At 43.0% G+C, this 24037-nt stretch overlaps 1 protein-coding gene across 2 annotated transcripts in view; it reads left to right on the forward strand.

Annotated features, from left to right (window-relative positions):
• TOP1 (DNA topoisomerase I) overlaps positions 1–24037 on the forward strand; it is a 67107-nt gene that overhangs the window by 39855 nt on the left and 3215 nt on the right. For both annotated transcript variants that reach the window (XM_083801670.1, XM_083801669.1), the window contains 15 exons: positions 1141–1267; positions 1873–1928; positions 4625–4720; positions 5994–6069; positions 7089–7186; positions 11047–11162; positions 14480–14601; positions 15296–15418; positions 16947–17134; positions 17709–17853; positions 18924–19067; positions 20219–20404; positions 21661–21729; positions 22386–22500; positions 23230–23357. In XM_083801670.1, coding sequence (XP_083657796.1) covers positions 1141–1267; positions 1873–1928; positions 4625–4720; positions 5994–6069; positions 7089–7186; positions 11047–11162; positions 14480–14601; positions 15296–15418; positions 16947–17134; positions 17709–17853; positions 18924–19067; positions 20219–20404; positions 21661–21729; positions 22386–22500; positions 23230–23357 — 1789 coding nt within the window. The remainder of the gene's footprint in view (positions 1–1140; positions 1268–1872; positions 1929–4624; positions 4721–5993; positions 6070–7088; positions 7187–11046; positions 11163–14479; positions 14602–15295; positions 15419–16946; positions 17135–17708; positions 17854–18923; positions 19068–20218; positions 20405–21660; positions 21730–22385; positions 22501–23229; positions 23358–24037) is intronic.

Genomic DNA, 24037 nt, shown 5'->3' on the forward strand with positions numbered 1-24037 from the left:
AGGCAGTGGGCTTGGTGCTTAACCATGCCCAGCAGAAGAGAGCCCAATTTCCACTGTGCCTGTGGCTTGCTTGAGCCCGCTGTGATGCCAGAGTACCCCCAGCCATACATATGGGCGTGTATTGGAGGCCCATTGAATTGACAGGCTTGTTGTTCGGCTTTGCAGCAGCGCGACTAAGCCGCGTGCTCGGTCCTTACAATTTGTACCGTGAGTATGGTGAGAGCATTTCCTCGTTTTCTGGCTCCAACCAGTCATTCCACAAGAAACTCGTTTTCATTTGTAAGCAGGGATGTTTCCTAGCTTGCTCTCTGGTTGATGGGAAACGTTGGAAAATGCGATCTAAATTTACCCAAACGTCTCAGAAATCAGAAAGGGGTGAAACTGAATTTAAAAAGTACCTCAATTTTATTTTCCTTGGGGGTATCTTTTTCCTCCTTTGCGACTTGGGGCATTAGGCATGCAGTGCTGTAACGTCAGGCTGAGCTCTAGCAGAGCAGACGGCCTTGGAGGCTCCTCTGGTGGGTGCCCGTCCTGGCCTGCGGAGCCAGGGCACTGCCGCGGTGCTTCTGGGGCCCAGCTGCTGAAACAGCTCCGAGTGAGGACTGCGGCGTTATTCCTGCCTTTTCTGTTTGACTTTGCATAAACACAAGGACACCGCATATCCTGTTCACTCTGGTTTTCCCATCTGTTTGAGAACAGTAGAGATCAGCGATTTTCTCTTGGTTCCAGAGGAGGGCTGTTAAACTTGTTGTCGGAACAAAAGCTCACATGGGCATTGACAGGATGGACAGCTCTATTGCAGTGACCTTTTATGTGGACGTAAAGAAGAAAAGCAGAGACGGTGGGAATTCAAGCTGAAGCATTGTACTACTTTAAGCGTAGCAGTTGTGGATTTCATTGGCAGTCCAGGCTGACGGGGTTTTCCTGATGGGAAGTGGTGGCTGCGGTTTTGTGGCGCGTTCCTCTTCCTCCTGAGGAAAATGGAAGACATGTAGCAGGAGGCTGGGTTGGATCTTCCTGTTCAGCTGTCACTGACGTTTTGGGGTTGGTAATGATGTGGGCTCTCTTTTTACCATTGGGGGTTCAGTGTGTTGGTTACATTGCTTCGGGTGTCCCCAAACATACACTCTTGTCTTGCAGTGAGCACAAAGATTCCTCGGAAAAGAAACACAAAGACAAGGAGAAAACCAAACACAAAGATGGCAGCTCAGAGAAACACAAAGACAAACACAAAGATAAAGACAAGGAGAAGAGAAAGGAAGAGAAGGTAGGTGTCTCCTGTGGGACAGATGAGAGAATGGTTCTGGTTTATACTGCTGAATGGTGAAAAGTCAGTGGGGTGCGTGTGGCTTACGCCTCAGAGTTTTTATTAACCTGGAGAGAGGTATCCCGACGCTAATGACTAGAGAGAGAGGTGTTTTGTGGAGTGCTAGATGAGAAGATACAAGGGCTTTATCTGCGGGTATTGGGAATGGAAACAGTTCCTCAGTGGAGCTGCGTCTGCTTGCTTTACATTTTTCCATGTTAGTATTTTTCACGTTGCCGAGCTTAAATTCAGAGACGAGAAAGGAAAAAAAATCTTGTTAATCTCATTCCTTCTGTATGAGGACAAACAGACAAGCACTGAATGTTGGACTGATTATACACTTCAGTTCCTTCCATAGCTGGGAGTCAAGGGCCAGAAAATACTGAATCAACTAGTACTTACAGAAAATGTTGGCTCTTTGGTGCGTCATGTTGTTCTCAGGACTGCAGGGGATAAAGGTACCCTTTGGTTCCTTCAGCAAATTAGGTATCCTGCCTGTGGTATATGTTGGAAAAACAAGGTGCTCTGGGCAGCGCTAATCAGCTCCTGTTTCTCTTGTTTTTCAGATGAAATCTTCTGGCGATATAAAGATAAAGAAGGAAAAGGAAAATGGTTTCTCCAGGTAAGAAACAAGCTCTGTGATCTGAAAAAAGTAGCATTTTTGGCTTTTTAGTTGCTCGGTTTTGACTACTCTCACATGGTCTTGGGGAAAAAATTGTGAATGCTTTTGACCCCTTCAGATGATATATCCTCCCCATCTGAGGGAACTGGTGGTAATTGATCCACTGACTTAGTAACTAGAGATGAAGCTGTTGAACACCTGGTGTCTGCCTGCACTTGCTGGCTTTGTCCAAGTATCAAATAGTTGATTTCTGCTGAGAACAGATTGAACCATGGAAAAATTGATAGTTGGACTTGAAAGCACCTCTGTTGTAGTTGTAAAAATGGGTACTTGAACCCTGCAAGTAGTCTTTTGGAGATGGGACCTTGTAAAGGCAGTCCAGATTGCCTTTGAGTGTCTTTCATGTAAGTGACTAGAGGCTAAAGCCTTTCCGGGTAAGGGAAATGGTTATGTAAAATGAGGTACCTTCAGAAAAATTCTAATGTCTGCTAAATTCCTCCTACTTATAGAGCTTCCTGGACTTAGGTGTTGGATCAGTCATCACTGAATAGCTTTATTAAAATCCCGAAGTGAGCAATTCTTAGAAAAATGTTTTTTCTTAATATTTGACCAGCTAATATCTGCCACTTAACCAGTGGCTGGATTTGGACATTCTTAAGGTGGTGCGTCTGGTCCACTGACATATTGGAGATGTATCGGGTGTGATAGGTGTGTCTGTGTGTGTCCATATCTGTTTTCAGGATGTGTTTTCAATCATACCCAGTTCTGAGTCCACTTAGAAAACCAATAATTAAAAAAACCCTTCTTGTCTCACCATGTTCTGTGGATGCAGAGAGTTTGGGAGAAGGCATCTGTTTAGCTGGTGCCTGTTAGTGATTCTTTCCACATTTTGAATGTGCCCTCATCCGTTTCATTTTCTTACTCCTGCTTAAAAATGCAGACTCTGTAGTTATGCTTGGCACAGGAAAGAGGCGCCCTCTCCAGGCCTTTTGGAGGATACTCTGGAAATAAAGCAATGATGTTTAGGTGGTTTATGGTGTAGGAGACTATTTTTATAATGCTTTCTGACCTCTACCATTTGGCAGAATTTCATGCATGTGCTAGCCTTGTCAGGGACATTGGATGTTCTCACGTCAAAGTAACTGGGCCTTCTTTCGGTCTGAGTGTTTTCTGTGTTAAAAAAAAAAAAAAAAAAGCCTGGAGGAATCATCACTATTGTGCCTTCTTGAAGGCCAAGATCTGGCTAAGAGCAATTATTCTCCTGCTGAAATGTTCTTTTACAAGTTCAGATGGTTTTGATTTTCTTCTTTAAGACTTGGGAGCATGAGCAATATTACAGCCTTGGGAACAATGCAAGTCAAGGTTCAGCTTGCTCATGCAGCTCCTTTCTTTTAATATTTTCATGCTTTATTTCCCACTATTGCAAAACATTGGGAAATGTTTCAGTATTAAAATAGATAAAATTCCTAACAGCTTAATAGACAGTACTACTAGGTTTCTGCCTGGAAGAGAAAACAAATGGGACAAATCTCTTTTACCATAGATGTTTTGCAACTGTGTGCGTGCTGCAGACTCGTGTCTTAGTTGATCATATGTGATGCCGCTGAAATGGCTTCTTACAGTAGCACGGATCTGTTTGCTCTGAGTTGCATCTGCCAGCACTGCAGTGGCTTTACAGCTGTGAAAGAGCAAACTGTCTTGTTCTGCTTCATGGACACATTACCAGCTAAAATAAGACTCCAGAATGTCTCTTGCTGTCTGTGATCTACAAAGCAAAATGCTGCTTTTTTTTCTCCCACTCCACCCAATCGCAGAACGCGTGTGTTGACTTGGAAACTGAGTCAATTTGATACAGAAATTTTGGATTGAATATGAATAGGAAAGCCCAAGATGGCAGTTACTTTTTGTACCTGAGTAGAGTATCACTAAGTGCTTCAAAATGTAATTTTGGACTCTTTGCGATGTCTTTTTATTTATGAAGATAAGTGGAATGCTTCTGTGAAATCTAGAAATAATGAGCATGTTTAAAGAGAGAGTCTCTCTACCCACTCATACCGTATTTTTCTGCTATTACTGGTGTCTGGGGGACATTATGGCTGAAAGCGTTGAGCCTAATTTAATATTTGTGGTTTGAGAGGAACAGGATTGTTTGCTTCCCGCAGTTTGGATAGTGAAAATAGACTAATCAATTTACCTTTGCCAGATCTTTGTTTCCTTCTCTGCTTTTCATATGCCTCAATATTTAGTTGGCAAAACATTCAGGAGAATAGCTTTCAAGTCTCTGTTTACTTGACAATCTTTTATCAGGCTCAGTAAGGATATTGAGCTGAAACTACGTAACGTCCCTATGTGACTACACACATGCACGGATTTCAGTTTTGTTTTAGAAGTGCTGCAGTTGTTTTTACTCAGAACCTCAAAGAAACAATGAAATCCAAGCTGTTTGTTGAAATCGATCTCTGCGTTGCTTGAGAAATAGCAAATGTGTAGCTGCTGAAAGGCTTTTTCCTTGTGCTGTCTGTGGAAGTTCAGAGAACAATGCACCTCAGGTGTTTGGGGTCTGAGGAAGACAACCCAGACCAGAACTGGAAGGACGTGCCTTTTTTTGCAGATTATCATCTCTTAAACTGAGGTGGTGCTGGTTGCTATGAATCTTACTGTTTGAAGTTTAGAACCACCTTTATTTCTTTTTGTAGTCCGCCACGTATTAAAGATGAACCAGATGATGATGGGTTTTATGCTTCTCCTAAAGAGGACTCCAAACCACTGAAGAGACCTCGAGAAGATGATGAGTAAGTGGCCTGGGTACTGGGGACTTGAATGCTTGCCTTTAGTTTTAAAAGCAGAACACTAAGGGAGCAGGTAGGATATCAGATATTCAACATGTGCTGGTTCAGATGTGGGACTGAAGATCTGAGACCAGTTGCCTTGTGCTGTGAGAAGTTCTATGAGCAGGGCAAGGGTAGTATTTGTGCTGTCTATGGAAAAATACCATTATCTGCTTCTGCAGATAGTGTTGGAAATTACTGCAGTGTTAGTAAATAATAATAATAATAAAAAAACACGCAGAAGGTAAATGGAGAAAAGACAGTGATGAAGACTGTAAAGCCTAAACCTGAACAAGTGAGGTATTAGTGCTAGCTAAGTGGCTGCAGTGGTTTCTGTTGGATGAGGAAACAACTGCTCAAGAGGAAGAAAACGCAGTCGGCCTATTCAGGGTAGGGAGGAGGTTTGCATGCACTGCTTGACATTCCCTTTAAAAAAGTTCTTAATACGTTGTGGGTTATGCTGAGGGTTTGTCTAAATCGAAAGAAAAATACACATGATGTTTGATGTATAATAGCCCACCCAGTAAATAAAAGTGCAGCTCCATCGTGCTGTGATCTGTCACCATCCATGTATGTCCAACTTTCAGATGGTGTGACCTTGTTAGAGGTCTCGAGTTAAAGGGTTGGAGGAGTTTAACCAGAGCGGCATTCTGTTCCTATGTGGTAGTTCTCAGTTTCCAAGAGAGACGGGTGTGACATCTTTTCTTTTGTGTAATCATTTGCTGCCTTCTGTTAAGTTTTCATGACCTCCCATCTTGTGCCTGCAATGGAAAGATTAAGAATTTGCCAGCAGTCAATTTTGCTATTGTTCAGACTAGTGGGGGATGCAAAAATTGGGCCTTGTGGGCAGATCCCAGACTGATGACTAGAAGAGGGGCAGCGGGTTGGAGGGGAACATGCCACTAAGCTTTTGCTGATTTATCCGATCCCATGCAATCACTGGGTGGCTGCTAATGCTCTTGAATGGGTTCTTCCTCAAGGAAGGTTTTTGCTTCAGCAGTCTGAAACTTCTGGACAATTATTTGCAGCAACAGCCCATGTTTGTTTGTTTTCTATAGGCTGTTCTCCTGGATAGGGATTATTCAGCCTTCTGAGAGAGCAGGGCACAAAATTATGTTCTTTAGAGATGAAATATGCCAGTAATAGTATGAACTTGCACACAAGTTTTGTATGTGTAGGATTTTATTTTTATACTCAAAAGTTGATTATTTTCATCAGCTAGTCTCTGTTCTTACAGTGCTGAGTACAAACCCAAGAAAATCAAAACAGAAGACATAAAGAAAGCAAAGAAAAGGAAACAAGAGGAAGAAGAGGTAATGCAGAAGACAAGCTTATTTCTTGCAAGAAAAGCAAGACTGACAATTTGGTGTTGAATTATGTAGAGCAGGGGGAATCTGATTCAAGGGAAAAAAGGCAGGGACCAGTCCTGGGACAAAGCTGCGTGTGGTAGATCCACTCTGATGGTGTGAGTTAACTTGTCTGTGCCATAATGGATAAAGTCAGGAGACGTTTCTCTCCTACACGTAAAACAAGAGATGGAGAAGATGCCTCTGGAATGTGAACTCACAGCCTGTTCTTGGCAGTTCAGTCTTTCTGTTAAGAAGCTTGCAGAGGGTAGAGGAGCCTTATTAACAATATCTGGTAGTTGCACAAATGATGTAGCACAGTTCAGGAGCAGAGGAGATGAAACCTAGATTAGCTGCTAGAAAGACACTTAAAGCTTTTAGGTGAAGCCTAGGATGGAAATTAGGAAAGGGAGTTGGCATGGAGATGTTAGCCATAATTTGAGACTAAAGATCTGTGTTGCTGCATCTAGCAAAGACACCCTTGCGAAGCACATGTTGCAAGCAGCCTCTGGTAGCATGGTTTATTCTCTAGTTTTTAATAGAAGTGTCTCTATAGTGAACGTATGCCATACATTCCCAGAAGCCACCTTACAGAGCTACAGCTGTGCTTTATAGCATTTGCCAGATTAGATACAACTAATGCAGGCCCAGGAGGGTGTTCCTATAACTGAGCAATCATGTTACTGTGGCCCAGACTTGCTGCTTATCAGATGAGGCACAATAACTGGCTTTGTGCACTTAACATGCCCCACTTCTACAGCAAAATAATTTGGCTTAAAACTTTGAAGTGGGGCCATCAGTAGACTGACTTAAGAAGATGGTCTAAGAGCACACTTAGGTATTTAGGCCTCAGTAATTCAGTTGTTTGTGGCCAAACTAATGCATCCCAAGAGACGGTTGTTTAGTTTTAAAGCATCTTTTCCTGGGAGAAGAGGAAGGAGTGGAATGTGGTAGCTTGTTCCAACAGCTTCTCACTCATTTTACAGGACAGCAAAGCAAAGAAAGCTAAGAGCAAAGATAAGAAAGTTCCTGAGGCAGACAAGAGAAAGAAGCCGAAAAAAGAAGAGGAGCAAAAATGGAAATGGTAACTATATATTGATGATGTCTGCTACCCTCTGCACCTGCACTTTCCCTGTTACCTCCCATGCTGACTGAGTAAGCACATCTGACTTTTTGTTGATTCATGAGGATTTGTTCTGAATAATTGGCTTACTTTCTGGTAAGCCTTAAATAAACTTCTCATTGAGGATGTTCATCCTCTCAAGTAGAAGTGAAAATCCCTTTTTTGCTATACCAAAGACAAAAAATGTTTCTATCTGTAGAACAGAGAGGCTACCCGTAACGATTAGCTACTGATGTTCTTGTGCCCAGAACCTGGCCCTTACTGACACTCTTCAAAGCAATATGAAAGCTTGTGAGCTTGGGCTATCAGCAGGAATGTTATAAATGTGTGCAAATGTGTTAGCTGATATGGTTCTGATGTAGCTTTATTTTAGTGGGTCTTCTCTGTGTTGTATAAGGCTACAACATTGAGTGTCCACTCTGCTGTTTGAGTTGGATGTCAAGTGTGTGTCTCACAAAACTGGTCCTGTCTCAGGCACAAGAATAAAGGCTGGTCAAGTGACCAGTTAAGCTTGGGCTATTTGGAAAATGAATTTTGAAAATAAGCTTTGAATGGAAAGTGCTTTCTTGCCCATGATCCTAAAGTAAAATCACTAACTGACGTTGTTTTATTTGGCACTTAAATTTTTAGAGCCTTTTCTAATAGATCTGAACTTCATGGTTTGTGTGGAAGACAGTCCTACGCTGCATCAGTAGTCCTCTATGAGAAAAATGCTAGTTTTTTTTAAACTATCCATAGTAATATAATCTATTGTTAATGCTAGATTTGAGGAACTTGTGTGTTTTGAAGTTATTACTTGTGTGTTTTGAAGTTCAGACCTTAGTACTTCCCTAGATTTACTGTGTATGTGGTTTTCAAAAGCGTATGTGTTTTCTGCACTCCTGTAGTCTTCTGTAATGTGTTTTTATGACCTTTTGGAGAAGATGTTTCCATGAGCGTTTTCTTTCCTCAGATCAATTGGCAGTTCTAAATAGATCTGTGGTGTCAGAGGATTGCAAAGGCATTCCCTTAAATCCTTTCAGGCTCAGTCTTTCACATGTGTACACACGCACATGCACACACCCTTATTGTCTCCATTATTGATTCACCTTTAAAAAAAAATCTTCTGCATTGTTCATAGTCTGCATATTCCTTTGATTGCTACAGCTTCCTCAAATAGAACATCAGCACTTGAGTGTTTTTTCGTACTTGTCTTCTCTCCAAAATTTAGTTTTCAGGCCTTTCCCTGTAACTGTTCTGTTTTTTTTTTCTTAGTGGTCTGCTTTTCCTCGGTCCCTCTGACAGCATATTTTCAATGTGCTTTGACATTGAAGGAACTTGAAGTGAGAGAAAGCCACCGAAGGTCTCTTTAAGCCTAATGATCTGTCTTTTTTGACTTTGTGTCAGCTCTCCTTGCTGGTTCTGTCTGACTTTACTATAACTAATACCACAGCTCCTTTTTATTGTAGTCTGTATCCTTCAACAGCAGAGCTGTGCTGGAAAGCCTTACAATTCTCCCCTCATCTGCCTCGGCAGCACAATTCCAGGTAGATGTGTTAAGCTCTGAGATTTGTGCTTACTGTTGAGGGGAAAACTGCCTTTGAAAGCACGTTTTGCAAAACCTGGCAGTAGGTAACTGCATCCTTCTGCTGATGGTTCGTGTCATCCATCTGCGGCTTTGTATAGCATGTCTGCTGGACAGGGTTTCATCTGCACTTCAATTGCATCTCTTAAGGGCATTTTATGTTCCATCTGAGCCAATTTTCTGAAAGTCTGATATCTTTTTTTGGCTGCTTCCTCAAGCGCTTGCTGCCTTGATCATTTTCATCCTCACTTACATGGATGCTTGATGCTAGCCGTTCCCAAGGCATTGGCATTGTTCATCACCACGTGGGGATCTTTCTTAGAGGTCGTTTTCACACCCTGTCAGCGTGAAATATGAGATCCAGAAGCACACCTTACGAGCACTTCTCCCACCTTGCGTTACAATAAGTTAATTACCTTGAAAGAACATATCCCTGAGGTACATTCTGTTTTTTGTCAGAATTTTCTGTTTTCATTCCAAATGAAAACCAGTCCTAAACTACCGTCCTGAGTCACCCTGGCGTTCTTGGATTTGCTGCGAGGTTTAAATAAGGAGCCTGTGTGACTGATTGGCACAGTTTCTGCTGAAATTAGTAAGGTGGTTTTCTTGATAGATACCATTCTCCTTGCTCCTGCCAAAACATTTGCAGAACGTTGCTCTAGGAGCAAGAGCTACCACAGGCAGGTTTTTTATTGTTTAAAACCAAATGAGGACCAAAAAAAGGGCTGAACTCAGGAGGCTCGCTTCTGTCTTTTGTCTTGATGTTTACATACGAGGTTTAAGAAGGTGGAGGTGGGGCTGAAAATGATTTGTGATCTCTTTGTGGCAAACTTTCTGGTAGTTGTGGGTTTAGAAACCACCGTATGGATCTCGTGTTTCCTTATAGCCCTCCCAACAGGCTTCAGCTATCTAATTACCTTAGAATTACCTTACCTAAAGAAAAAACTCAGGTCTAGTGCTTCAGTCAAAGGTGGTGCCTTTCTAGCTAGAGTAAAATACTATCTCATACAGTTGTTGTTCTTCCTAAATTGCCGACATACAGGGACTGCTGAAGCATTTTGAGTAATTTCTAGCAGAAGCTCTTTTCTCCGAACAATGCTCATCTTCTGTACGGTGGCCATGACGTCTCATTAGGAATGAAGTATTTAATTGTGCGTCACGCTTCCGGAGGTGCATTGCAGTACGTGTGCATTTCTTCTGGGTGCAGCAGCAGCTGAGAAGGAAACTACTCCATAGGGCTGGCACGAGGGGGAAGTTTAAAGTTCTTATATCGTCGTGGCTGCTCAACAGAGTGGTCGGGGTAACTCAAAGACTGAGCACTGTGACAGGTTAATGGTCTTCCAGTTGATTGATCACCAAGGTAAAACAGCCTGTCTCAGCGGGGGATCCTGTGCCAGCTGTATGGAGCAGGAATGTTCTGGTAATCGTGGAAGAAGCGGAGAGGGGAGGGAATATGGAATCAGTGGCTTGGGCACGGGACACCAGGAGCTGGGGGAGGAAGCGGGCCTGGTGGGACTCCTGTCCCCTGTAGAGGAATTGCTGACCCTGTGAGTTTGTTCAGCTGGAACGTGGGATTGGCGGCGCCTACCTTGCTGTGCCGAGAAGCTTGATGTGTCATTTACAAAACACTTTTTATAGAGGTGCTCCAAGGCAAGTTTGCTTTTTTCTTTGCTACTCTGCTTTTCTTCAAGAACACTTCTTCGTACCCAAAGAATTTCAATGAATTTAAAATGACAAAGCAGGTTTTAGTCTTTCTTGTCCAAGCAGGTTTGTTCTCATTTAGGTCGTAAAGGAACATCTGTTTCTTTATCTCTGCCCTTAATGGGATGCTTGTCCACATCTGAAAGCAGCTGCGTAATATACTACAGTTGTTTGGCTTTGCTGAGCAGGCATCCTGGACCTGATGTTAGATCACAGCTGACTATAATTTGGCATGATCCTTGATGCTTTACGAGACTGAATTCTTCATTTTCTCAAGTTCTAAGCTTTTTCAGCTGTGTCTTTGTGAAAGGAGGAGCAAGTGGCAGGTGAGGACTATGCTGTATCAGATATCTGTGACCCAAGGTGTTCTGTTTGTGGACGTTGCTGTGCTTTTGTTTTTGTTTAAAAAGAAAAAAAGCGTGAATATTTGTTCTTGGCCAGTGTCTGGCACAGTAATGACTGCTTTCTAATTTTCTGTAGCATACTCTTACACCAACATAACAATACAATGAAGACTAGGAACTTAATTATACTGGTTCATATGTTTCTCTTGAAGGTGGGAAGAAGAGCGCTACCCTGAAGGAATTAAGTGGAAGTTCCTAGAGCATAAAGGTCCTGTGTTTGCTCCGCCATATGAACCTCTGCCTGAGAATGTCAAATTCTACTATGATGGTGAGTTAATCTGCAATTCCAGCTTGCACTCTCAGGGCATTGTTGCAATCTTCTGAGGGGATGAGGAGGTGGATTTGTTTCAGTGGTTAGTTTAAGAAAAGTTCTTCAACAGCTTAGAAAAGGGCGGGTCTGTAGAAGTAAAGGGAACAGCCTGCTGAATTGACACGGAGATGAACTTGTTCCCGTTCTGCTGTGGTAAATCTGTCGGCTTCATTAATAACGTGAGAGGGGGTCTGATGCCCAAGAGTAGCATTGTGTAACCAGTACAGTACATAATTAGAGCTACTTCGTCACTGGTCATCTTCAGGCTTGCTTTGTGTTCCTCAACATTATGAATTGAAATTTCCATAATCTGTAATTAATTTTGTGATCATTCCGTGGCATTAATGGAACGAAACTAGGTAGTTTTGTTTTACAAATGATTAGGATCTTGCAGGAATGCAGGGGATCAGCCTGATCTCAAGAATGTAGCCCCCCAGTGTATGTCATGCTCCCGTTTAGCTGCTATTGTGCGTCGGAGAACTAATTGATGTGGGGTTCTAATCCGCTGGGCTGACTGGTTGTTAGAGGCTCATGTGGATAGGATTATATGATGTGATGCCTGATGGAGACTGGACTTGATGACCCATGTATTTCCTTCTAGTTCTGTGATCATGTTAAATGAAGGATCAAATTAGCCCAGGATTAAATTAAGTGGGAGGCATTTGAGTGGATGAAAATGTAATTTTTGGCGAAGTGGACATCTGTGTGTGGAACTCTTCCAGAAGCAATGTGATATTTTCATGTGACGTGACACATATTAAAATACTGAGAAATAGGTGGCACTCACTTTCAGCAGCAAGGTAGTGAAATAAACCTACTGCATCCTATTGAAGACCATCTCTAAGCAAACAGCACAATGATCAAGGATGCCCATTTTCCTCTAGCTGTCTTAGGGCTTGATAAGAACTTGTAGCAAGGTTGCAAATATTTCTCTCCCTCTACTGAAGAATATATATGATCTCTCCTGCTGTCTAGTTAAGAAGAGGGGCGAATTATGCTATAATTATCCCTTTCGTGCAGGCAGCAATGAGCTTCCATCTTGCCACCTATTTCACAAAACCTCCTGGAAACGCAGGGATTTGTTGCAACCTCTGTCTTTGTCATGGCAAGAATTGATCAATAGGCTCAAAAATTAGGGGCGGGGATGGATCCTGGCACACAAAGCAATCGCATACATCTTCCCTGAGAAACCGGGGGGGGGGGAGGGCATCAGATGGCTGATTTACACAGCAGCTGCTGAGACCGCTGTCTGTGCTTACAAGGCATTGTCTAATTTCAAGATTATCCTAGGATGATTTGTAGAGTCCAATAATCACGCTGTGCCAGCCAGCTGCCAGAGCTCACTGGAGGAATCCCTCCCTTGCCTGGTGATTGCACTGCAGCGAGGCTGGCCCTGATTTCGTCCAACACGACTGCGGGGCTATTGTCAGTGCTTACAATACCGCGCTCGGGGAGTCTGAAATGCCAAAAGCCATCTTTAAGGGCTTGGCTATATTTTTGAGTGACTATGGGTTAACGAGCTACTGCTCGTACCACAAAGGCGGCTTGAACTTGTGTGTTTAAGGCAGCTTGAACTCGCTGTTTTTCTGTAGATGGACAAGATAACAGTGGAGATGATGGCAGTGGTGTTTGTCACTGCAGTGTGGTCTCTTCTGCCTGTTATGTCCCTGGGTTTGCTCCCTGACTCGGTTTTTACGACAGCAAACTAATGCTCAGGGCTCTGAAATAAATCTGTTGTGTTTTTTTTTAATATATAATACTGTCACTGAGAGCTTTTTCAAACTTTTTTAAAAGTGGGAATTATGTACAAGGAAATCTGTTCTAAAGTGATTAGGTAAAGATGACTGAGCCTGTACTACTCTTTAGGGATTTGGGAACAACTTTGGTCATTTAAGCCCCATAATGTGTTGCTTACTTGATAGCCTCTTTCAAGCTAGACTTGCAGCCTGGAAAAAAAACACTTCCCTTGCTGTCTCTCCCTTCCCCCATTTCCTGTTGTAGGCAAACAAATGTAGTATTTTAGGTTGCAGCTTACAAACTGGCAGAGTTTCTGCTGGTTTTGTTTAATTGTGCGATGTTCGCAGATCGCTGGGAGGACTTTTTGCCTAAGTCCCGTTTTACAAGACTTTATGGATCTTCAGGCTCTATAGAAAACTCCCGTGCTTTAATTTTGGAGATGCTGTAACTTTTCCAACCATGGAGTAAATCAAAAGCATGCTATTTTTTTCCACTAGCATAGAATCAACCGTAGTGTTTCTTGTATTGACTTTTGTGCAGTAAAACAGTCATTAAAAAATCCCCAGGTGTTGACTGCCTGCCAGCCCACGGGGACTTCAAATATTCCTTGCAACTAGCTGGAGATGTGAGTTGCATGCAAAGTCCTTCACGGGGTTCGCTCACATGTTGTCAGGAATGCTGTCTGGACTGAAAAGACACTCAGTAGGAATGTTAGATGTTGTTGAATCTACAGCTCCGGTGTTGCAGCAGCCTCCGTTCCCTTGTGTCCTAGCCTTTTTCCTTGCAGCAGTTTCAGTTTGTACTGCAGTCTTGCAGATAAGCTGAAATGTGACCTCCCTGCTCACCCAAAGCTCAGTCTGTCTCAAAAATGACTATCTTTTGAGCCTGATTTGGAGATAGAGGAACACATTCCCACAGTGAAGGACTCAGGCTATTAGCAGAATCCTGACACATTTCCCTGCAATGAAGGCGAATTAAATATTTGGCATCGCTTTCCAGCCTATTTGTGGTGTGTATATATAGGAAGGGCTCTTCCTGGCTAGAAATAGCTAAAGGCTAGAAGGGGTGTTCCAAAGCATGTCTGTCTGTGGGTAGGAGAGGAATACAGAGCCTGTATTTCCCATATGTCTGAGTGCCGGAATATGAATTTTAATGAAATTCCTTGCCTCTTCCACTTCAAACAGCAGTATCTCCCCAGGAGCGTACGCACCACAGGGAGGGCTCAGCACAGGGTTTCCTGCAAGAGGCCTTTTCCCCTTCCTGCCCTGCGTCTCTCAGACACCACATCAGACTGTTATTGCTTTTTAATAATGTTTAACTTCCAGAGAGGACTTTTTTTCAAAATCTTTGATGGTAGGTCGAGCAAGTGTCTTCCTCTGTTTCTTTTGCCCATCCAATTTGCAGTACTATGTAACACTTTTGTGAAAAACTTCAGAGTGGTATAAGTATGCTCTTCTTTAAGGGAGTTACTGTGGCTTCTTTCTGGCTTCAGTTCCTAATTTTACCACGTGCTTTAAAAATAAAACCTTTCTTTGTAGGTAAAGTCATGAAGCTGAGCACCAAAGCAGAAGAAGTTGCCACATTCTTTGCAAAAATGCTTGATCACGAATACACTACGAAGGAGATCTTCAGGAAAAACTTTTTCAAAGACTGGAGAAAGGTACGCGGGTAGTCTCGGGCTGTGGTGACTGCAGGCGTGGCTGGTGTCTCCTCGCTGCTAGGCAGTGAACAGAGGCTGCTGTCCTAGGCTCCTGCCTAGGAGAGCTAGCTTGTGGCAACTGCAAGTTGCCTCAGGCCTTAGCCATGAGGTTTCCAGGTAGTCCTACAGCTTCTTCAAGAAGGAAGGCCCTCAGATGTTTCTAAACTGAATGTCAGAATTTTCCAAACCAAATTTGCCTGTTGCGTGATGGGGTTATAGCTGATCTGACCGTTAAATGCTTTGAAGGGCCTTCCTTATAGCAGAAGGAAGCCCTTTCCAAAGACCTAAAAGCCAGACCTTCCTCAGTGAACCTACCAGCCACAAGGTCAAACCTTTAGATTAGATGACCCAGTTCTCCTAGATGGGTTACTGGATTTTACTCCCTCAACAGTGCCAGCCCCTGTTAGTTGAGAGTGCTTTGCAAGCTGGTACAGCATTGCCCAGTGCTTGCAGAGATGAGGCCATGCATTGTGTACGCCCTGTTTCTTGTCCTTTGCTCTTTGACCTTAGCTGGAGTCAGCATGTACAAGAATTTAGGGATTCTTGGGGGATTACTCTGAGAACCTATGCGTTGTCTCTGTTTAAGCTGTCACGGGTAGGGTGAGCTCTATTATACGTGTATGAAAATGTAAAGCACTACTTTTCTTTCTGCAAGGAAATGACCTCTGAAGAGAAGAGCACTATCACCAACCTCAGCAAGTGTGACTTCACCCACATGAGCCAGTATTTCAAAGCTCAGACGGAAGCTAGGAAACAGATGTCCAAGGAGGAGAAACAGGTACCAGAGGGGATTCTAGGAGACTTCTTGATGCTTAGCTGGCTTGTAAACATCTTAGTGTAATTGTTCCTCTGCCTGCCTTGCCATTTATAAGTCATTGTTTACTAGCTTTCACACTATTACGTTCATGTTAATTGTAGAAATCTTTACTCTGCAGCTTAAGTAGTGCAAAGCACTGTGTTTGCAGCTGAACCTTCATCCTGATTTAAAATGATAGTGATCGGGGTTAAGGCTCCTGATCCTGCTTAGGTAAACAAAGAGAATAAGAGGTGTTATGTTTGATGGGACCCTTGGTCCCTGGCCAGTAATGAGCAGTGTATGCTCAGGTAAGGACAGATTTTTATTTTAAGAGTTCCTTAGGTTTGAAGGGCAAAATTGAGGATAGTGAAATGGATGCCGCAATGATAGTTGTGAGTAAAATATATAGAGAAAAAATCTTTAAAATTAGGTCTCCACTTAATGCAGTTTTGTAATCAAAAATGGAATTTTATTTTCAGTAGCATGGCTACAGTGGCTTGTGGGCAAAAAAGTCGATTTTGAATGAATGAAACATACTGCATGAAACTTACTACAATAAAAGTTGGAAACTGGCCCCAAGTTCTCAGTTGATCCTTTCCGACACTACAGTAATTCTCCTTGGAGTGAGGGGCCTGGTGGCTTGGAATTACAGCCTTTGGGGTCAGGAGTCCTGCCAAAGTAGAGTGCCCATGTCATACTGCTGTTTCGGTTTGATATACATGGGGGAGCCTTTCCTGGTTCCCACTCACCGTAACTATTGAAGTGGAGCAGAAGTGGCTTTTACTGTTAAGTTTCTTAGCTTGTGCACCAGTGCTGTCTATGGGACAGATAGTTTATTTTGGGCTGAGATGTTTTTATTTTTCCCTACTTTTCCTTCCATGTTATTAGAGTTCAAGCACAGAAGTATGCAGTGAAATCTCAGCACGTTCTTAGGAGACCATGTTCTGCCTTTGAGACCATTTGCTGACACAGACTTCACATGCCTTTAGCAGCAGACTGGAGACATTCCTCTGCCTGCTTTCTGATGCTGAGTTCAGACACAGAAAACTTTTTTTTCCCCCTATATAAACAACAAGATGCAATGTCCAGTGGATGTCACCTGCTTGTTCTGGGCTGAATATAGATTATAAACCAGCAGTACTGTGGTGGGGCTGTTGTACTTAAATGGCCTTTGTAGATGTGGTATGTGGTGGAGGTAAATGCTTCTGTTGTGGCAGAGTAGGGCTGGTGAAGATAAATATTAATCTGTTCCACTCAAATACAGGTTTTAAGAGGGTTTTTGTACTTTTTTTCCTTTTTTCCTGCTTGTCTTGTTTCCTGCATCTTATGAATACTTACCTGAGCAGTCTGCTGCCCTGTGTGTTGGTACAGCACTTGGCACGACCGGAGTCTGGCTTTGAGTTGGTCTTCGGTGTTACTGGAGTGCAAATATCAAAAATATTCAGTCTTATTGTGTAGAGATGTGTGGTGCTGGTCATAGTACTTCATCTTTGCTTTTGGCTTTTTCCAGAAAATCAAAGAGGAAAATGAGCGGCTATTGAAGGAATATGGCTACTGTGTGATGGACAACCACAAAGAGAGGATCGCAAACTTTAAGATTGAACCTCCAGGTCTCTTCCGAGGTCGTGGGAATCATCCCAAAATGGGCATGTTGAAGAGACGCATCATGCCGGAAGATATCATCATTAACTGCAGCAAGTAAGCACTGTGTGCTTTGCTTTCTAGTTAGGATAGCTTCTTTTCTAAAAACCAGTAGGGGTTCCTGTGCAAGCATGTAGAGATACACATGCTGCTTATCTTAGATTTACGTGGATAAGAAACTGAGTCATACAAGCAGAGACTGAACAAGACTATCACGAGTTTCATGTAGAACTTTGTCGACGCATTTTCTTCCTCATCCTCATGTGCTTAAACATTCTTTCCTGCTGCAAATGCCTAACATTAATTTTGTACTAGGTAGGTTGTCCTGCTTTGTTAAACGCTAGGGTTTGATGGGCTTCTCTTTGGTCTTGTCCTGATAAGCATCTTCACTATCATAGTGTCCACAAATCAAAGTTGGTCCTAGGAATGTGTTGCCACTGATAGCAATTACACTTGATCTTTTGCTACTCTGATTCACTTGATTTCCCACTTGTTGAAATTTGTAATTACTTTGCCTTGGTTTCTTTGCCTGTGCTTTCTTCATGTGATGGTATTCATTACTTCTCTCCATTTTGAAGCTTAAAAATCTCTTTAAATAGCTTTTTTTTGTTGTCCTCTTAACTCTGTGCAGGGATTCCAAGATCCCTCCCCCTCCACCAGGACACAAATGGAAGGAGGTTCGGCATGATAACAAGGTTACCTGGCTAGTGTCGTGGACTGAGAACATCCAAGGCTCTATCAAATACATCATGTTGAACCCCAGCTCAAGAATTAAGGTACAGATTTAGTTAATAATAATAAGAAGAAAATACTGGTCATGAAGCAAATGTAGCTGTTGGCTAGGAGAGTGATAGGAAGTAAGTATCTTGCTATTTCATCCTGTGCTGATCGAATTCATATGAAAGTACACGTGCTTCTGTTCTGTCTTGAAAAAATAGAATGCAACTGCTGCACAAGAGAGATGAAATCTGAAAACTCTATACGTATTGAAAAGCAATATTGTGTCATTCCTTGTAGGAATCCTTTACTCTTTATAAGCTGAAAAGGCAGTAATTCACCCAAGAATGGACTTGTTCTGGTGGATATTTTATCTTCTTTTGGCCCTGATTTGGCCCCTGCCTGATCACATAGTGAAATTCTAGCTGTGGGCCGATCATTAGTCAGTTCTAAAATTTAAAACGTGGCCAGGTTACTGGCTGAGAAGACTGATAAGGAGCCCATGGCTGAAGGAAAGCAAACCCTGCTGTGGGAGCAAATAAGTGGGCAATGGATCAGTTCCATAAAAGAAATGATGAGCCTGTTGAACTATAAGTAGTTTCCAGTTTTGGGGATAGAATTTAAGTTCTTCTCATAAAATCAGTTTTCTAAGAGATTTTTTTTCCTGTATTGGAAAGGAGGAGTTTGTCCTACAAGTGTGAGAGAAATCTGTTCCTTGTTAATTTACGTCTTCTTTTTGCCATGACTTGAACGTATAATAATACTGATGAACTGAACTGGTGGTGTTGCTTGTACGTTTTATGGGTATTTAATTAAACAGATGAAAGAATCTAAGCGTTATCTGAATAGAGCAGAGGAAACCATTTATATATTGAGAAGCACGGAAGACATAATGTCTCCTTGCGTCTCTATAGTTGCTTCCGTGCAAGCATTTCATATCATGGAAATCTGAATTGCTTACAGCTGCCTGGCAGCATAGTTTGGAGCTGAGCTGTTTTAGCAGTGAAGTCTCAGTGCTTTTGTGCAGTGAGACCATTTGCCACTCATACTTGTAAAACCTTGAGAGGCAGATTGGAACTGGTCCTCTGCCTGCTTTCTGATGCTGACTGTATTCCAACTTTCTCTGCAGGGTGAGAAGGACTGGCAGAAGTACGAGACAGCTCGGAGGTTGAAGAAGTGTGTAGATAAAATCCGAAATCAATATAGAGAAGATTGGAAATCCAAAGAGATGAAAGTGCGGCAGAGGGCTGTGGCGCTGTACTTCATTGATAAAGTAAGGCTCCTTCCCCAGCGCACTCCTCTTACCTTTCCTGTCCTGTTGGGAATACTCGGGACTGCTGTGTGTCTGTTCCTAAAGCAGAATTGAGCCCAGTTACTAAGGTATCCTGAGACTTTCTGGTGGGCAGGAATCCCACCCCTCTCCTTTTCCTTCCCATTACCTGGAAATCAAGAGCAATAAACTATTGTACTGACTATGGCTATTTCAGGCAGCATTGTTTTAGCTCAAAATTCACAGCTGGGTTCCAGAATCTCCCAGTTGGATTACTGGGAACTTTGTGTGGACCTTTTGTCTCCAGCTGTTTCAGTTTTCCTGCTGGGAGTTCTGCTACTTGGTCACCTCATAGTCGCAAGGTTTCATAATTATGCTCAGTTTTTCACTGCAGAATAAAGAAAACTGAAGTTGTATTGATTCACTTAATACTATTTAAGGCCAGCTCCCATAGAGTTGTTGCCCTACTACGTTTGATTTTGACCAACCAAATTAACAGTTTGTGTTCAGAATGGTTTGATTTAAATAGGGGAACTTCAATTTGAATAATTGTGGTTTCATATGAATGTTTAAGGTTTTCTTCAAAAATCAGAAATAGGTTTAGCCAGTACAGTTACAACATATTTTTATGCAGCCAAATGTAGCCTTTAGATTACTTACGTACCCTGAAGAAAGTGTCATATATGCTGTTTAAAATGTGTTTCTTTAGCATACTGTGAAGAGTAAGAAGGTGCATAACTAATGGACTTTCTGATTTTGTATCAGGTTGAATTCACTTGGAAGTCAGTCAAATATTTTAAAAAACAGCAAACATTTTGAAATGAACTTTGTTAGTTGATCAGAACTACCCTATAATTTGAGTTAATTAACGTGAGAAAGCTGGTAAAACATCTTGCTTTAATCTTCCTTTTTGAAATGAAGGTAATTTGGTAGAATGATAGAAGACTTTTGGCATTAGTGTAGGGTTATTTAAAACATTTAAAGGCAACCTAGGGAGTTTCTGAGAATTTTGTTTTGTCCCTTCAAAAGCATATTTCTCCCTTTTCTACTGTGGACACCCCTGATTTGTAGGCCCATATCTGAAAGTTTCTAGTATCTATCCGCTACTGAGATGGTTCGAAATGCTTACCTCTCTTGTCTTGGTGTAAATGTAGCTTGCTCTGAGAGCTGGAAATGAAAAAGAAGAAGGAGAGACAGCTGACACCGTGGGCTGCTGCTCTCTGAGAGTAGAACATATCAAGCTGCATCCTGAACTGGACGGCCAGGAATACGTGGTTGAGTTTGACTTCCTCGGAAAAGACTCCATCCGATACTACAACAAAGTCCCTGTGGAGAAGAGGGTAAGGCACCTCCACGAACGCATACACAGTCTGAAATGCAGAAAAATCCGGTCAACGCGGTCTTAGTGGCAGTAAGAGGGTACTTTGTCATTGGTCAGAAAGCAAGTCAGTTAATGTCCTTCCCTTCTTACCGGTTGTGCCTTGGGAAGGGAGAAGGCTTACGCACTGATACTTCTGGTCTGTGTACATGGGTATCTACCAACCACGACTTCTTTCTTAGTGTTATTTTCTTTATTCCTGTCGCCCACCAATTACTGATCTGTTGTGATCTTGGCATTATTCCAGAACAAATCCCCATAAAGCAATGTGAACTGGAGGGCACTGTCCAAAAAGGCTGCTTTTGTGGGTATAACCAGGCTTTGCACCTCACCCACACCTCTGCAGTTAGCACAGCATGTTAGATAACACATGTGCAATACTGTGGTAATTGTAATGACAGAGAGCCATAAGTGTCAACCTCTTGGCAAATGAAATGCTGGGGGGGGAGATAAACAAACTATAGCTGCTATAGGAATCTAGAATTCTTATTTCTTTGTTTAAAGGGGGGAAAAAAACAAAACAAGAAAACATCTTTCAGTTTAAATTTATTTAGTGTTGATCGCTCTTGGTGTCTCTCCTTTAATGCTTATAATGGGGAATTGATTATTTTGGAACTAGAAATCTCTCCATCTCTCCGTATAAGGTATCTAGAGAGGAAGAACGTGTGTTGATGAGAAGCTGGGAACTAGGGATTTGGAGTACACAGAGCTGGGATTTGTGGTCTCTGTGTAATCAAAAAGGTTTTGATTATTTCCCCGCCTCAGTGAGACTTGTTTGGGATGGACTTGTGTGAAACATTTACTGCAGTAATGAGAAGGGCTGGGTTTTGGTAGCTTTAACTCCATGGGAAATTGCTCAGGGGTCTCTTTGGTCGGAATAACCATGGAGAGTAAGGGGAGTAGGTGGTAGCTTTGGAGTCTCTTTCTCTGTTAGGTAGCTAAGCCAGAGCAGAATCGAGTCTTCTGAAATATGGATCTAAAGAGTGAGCATAAAGGACATCAGATGCTCAGGACTCAGGATTGCTGGGGAAGAATTTTAAACACAAGTGTTGTCTTGAGAGATGATGGCCTTTGCCTATTGGGAAGTAACGTCCAGAAGTAATGTCCAGCATCATCGGTGTTGCCTGAAAACAGTTCAAGTGGTGTCTCGGCAGCGTTGCTTCTACCCAGCACTGTTCAGTCCGAGTGCCTTAAGATGAGTGTTTTGTCTTCTTGCAGGTTTTTAAGAATCTCCAGTTGTTCATGGAGAACAAGCAGCCTGAGGATGACCTCTTCGACCGCCTCAATGTAAGCACGTAGTTACTGGTGAGGAATGGTGGTAGAGCACCAGGCTCACTCCGCACCAGGCAATAATAGCTGCTCTGTTCCAAAAATGGTTTCAGTAGCAGGTTTTGTTTCTTGTTTTTTTTCAGAGCTGTCCTGGGTGACCTGAGTGAAAGACACACACCTGAGTGAGAGTGTCTCTCAATCTGGTGTCTGTATTGCTCACTGTGCCTGCAGGTTCCTGAAGTGATGGGCTTTTGCCCTGTGGAGCTTGGCTGGCTCTGACATGGGAAGGTTTTTTCAAAGTTCAGAAAAGATGATTGTGAGTTGACGGATTTTCAGATGCCATCCCTGGTTGCACATTTGGCACTGTGGGAGCACTGTGGTTGTTTAAGCACCTTCCCTGGGATGGGACAGGCATGTCCCTCCTACCTACTGGGAACCAAAACCTCTACAGTGAAGAAAACTTGACTGTTTATGATACTTGATCCTGATCTAATACTTGCTGGTTCTTTATTCACTTTTCCTGGGGTTTCAGTGAAGTTTTGGCCATTGGGTGTCAGGTCTGAGTCCACTAGTTAGGTTTTGGCTGTGAACTGTGTGTCTTCATTAGCAGTGTGTCCAGAGGTTTCACTACTGAAGTCAATTCTAATGCTGTCATCTTCTTTCTGCTTCTTTAGACCAGTATCTTAAATAAACATCTTCAAGACCTTATGGAGGGACTGACAGCCAAGGTATTCCGTACTTACAACGCCTCCATCACGCTACAGCAGCAGCTCAAGGAGCTCACTAATCGTAAGTCCTGTCCTTGCAACCGTGAGGGGAACAGTTCCCATCCTGCAATCCAGACCTGCCTTCCTCAGCTTAACCTTGTATCTGCATACCACTGCCTGGTTGCAGTTCTCCCAGTGTAAATGTCAAACAGCTGAAGTCTGACCAAAAATCTGTTGCCAATCTTTTGGGGGTAGCTGAGCAGCCCAGCACTGGGGCAGTGCAAAGCTCATCTGTGAGCGTACTATGGTTTGCCTGCCAAGATATGCCTGGCTTTAACCAAATCTTTCACTTGTTTCCTCTTAGCTGTAAAAGGCTGTAGGTGGCAGGCAAGGCAGATACCTCTGTAACAGCCCCATGTTTCTTGGCTGCTCATTAACAACTTCTCTGCTGAGCACTGCTCCCTTGCACGTCAACAACTTTACAAAATGGACACGTTTGGAGGAAACTGAAGTCCAACAGCATCTTGAGCAGTATGGTCCTGCTGCCCTCTACTCACTCTGAGCATGGATGTGCTTCCTGAGTGGCAAATGTCTTTGTTGCTATTGATGGAACCAGCACAGAAAGTTAGGGTCTGGGATGGAAGTGGTCAGGCTCTTAGCGCTGTGGTTAGAGCGCAGTGTTGAGACTGTTCCATCAGAGAGCAAGGTCACTTCTGCAGTGGCTGTGAGATTGCAGGGATGGTGGGATGCTGGCTGGGACTCCTTGGCCCTGGAGAATACCGGTTGTTCACCACTTTCTTGTACTTTGCAGCGGATGATAACATCCCAGCGAAAATCCTTTCCTATAACCGTGCCAACAGAGCGGTTGCCATTTTGTGTAACCACCAGAGGGCTCCGCCGAAGACCTTCGAGAAGTCCATGATGAACCTTCAGAGCAAGGTACTCTGAGTTGCTGCATCTCACAAGTCGTGTTTCCTTTCAGATGAGGAAAAATGGAAGCAGAGCCTGCTCTCCCCTGTCAGGAATTGATTAGTGCTGCATCAGAGATTGGCCTGCTTGGAGAGGCAGACTCTAGAAGCACAATATTGAGCTGAAAGGACCACACTTCAGTTAGTCGTCTTTTACTTGTAAAGACCAAGGCCAGACCCTTTATTTGCCATTCATCACATAGCAGTGTTCTGCTGCCATCAAAATTTCAGGGCAGCAGCCTAGCTCTGATCTGCTTCCCCTAAAGAGCCCAGAGTGGACATCCGTTCCTACTGCGTGAATCCCAGGCCACTGTCAGTGCAGGCTGTGTACGTGGTGCGTTATGCCCCTCTGACCTGACCTCTTCCTTTGCAGATTGTTTCTGGTGAAGGCCATGAGGTCCAAAGGGGTTAGGTCTGTTCCTGGTCTGGCGTTAGAATAACCTTCACATAAGGACTTCTGGTTTGGCACTGCAGTGACCCCTGCTTCTGTAACACCTAACATGGCTGCCTTCACCCTAGATCTTAGAGCCTGGGGAATGGTTGAAGGGGCTGAAAAATGCTAAATCTCCCTGAATTCTAAACTTACCAGAGGAGAGCTGCCTGAAGCCTTAACAGTTTTCAGCCTGTAGGATTTGGTGGCAAGAACCCATC

Source organism: Anser anser, assembly GCF_964211835.1.
Source record: "Anser anser genome assembly, chromosome: 16".
In the NCBI taxonomy this organism is placed as follows: domain Eukaryota; kingdom Metazoa; phylum Chordata; class Aves; order Anseriformes; family Anatidae; genus Anser; species Anser anser.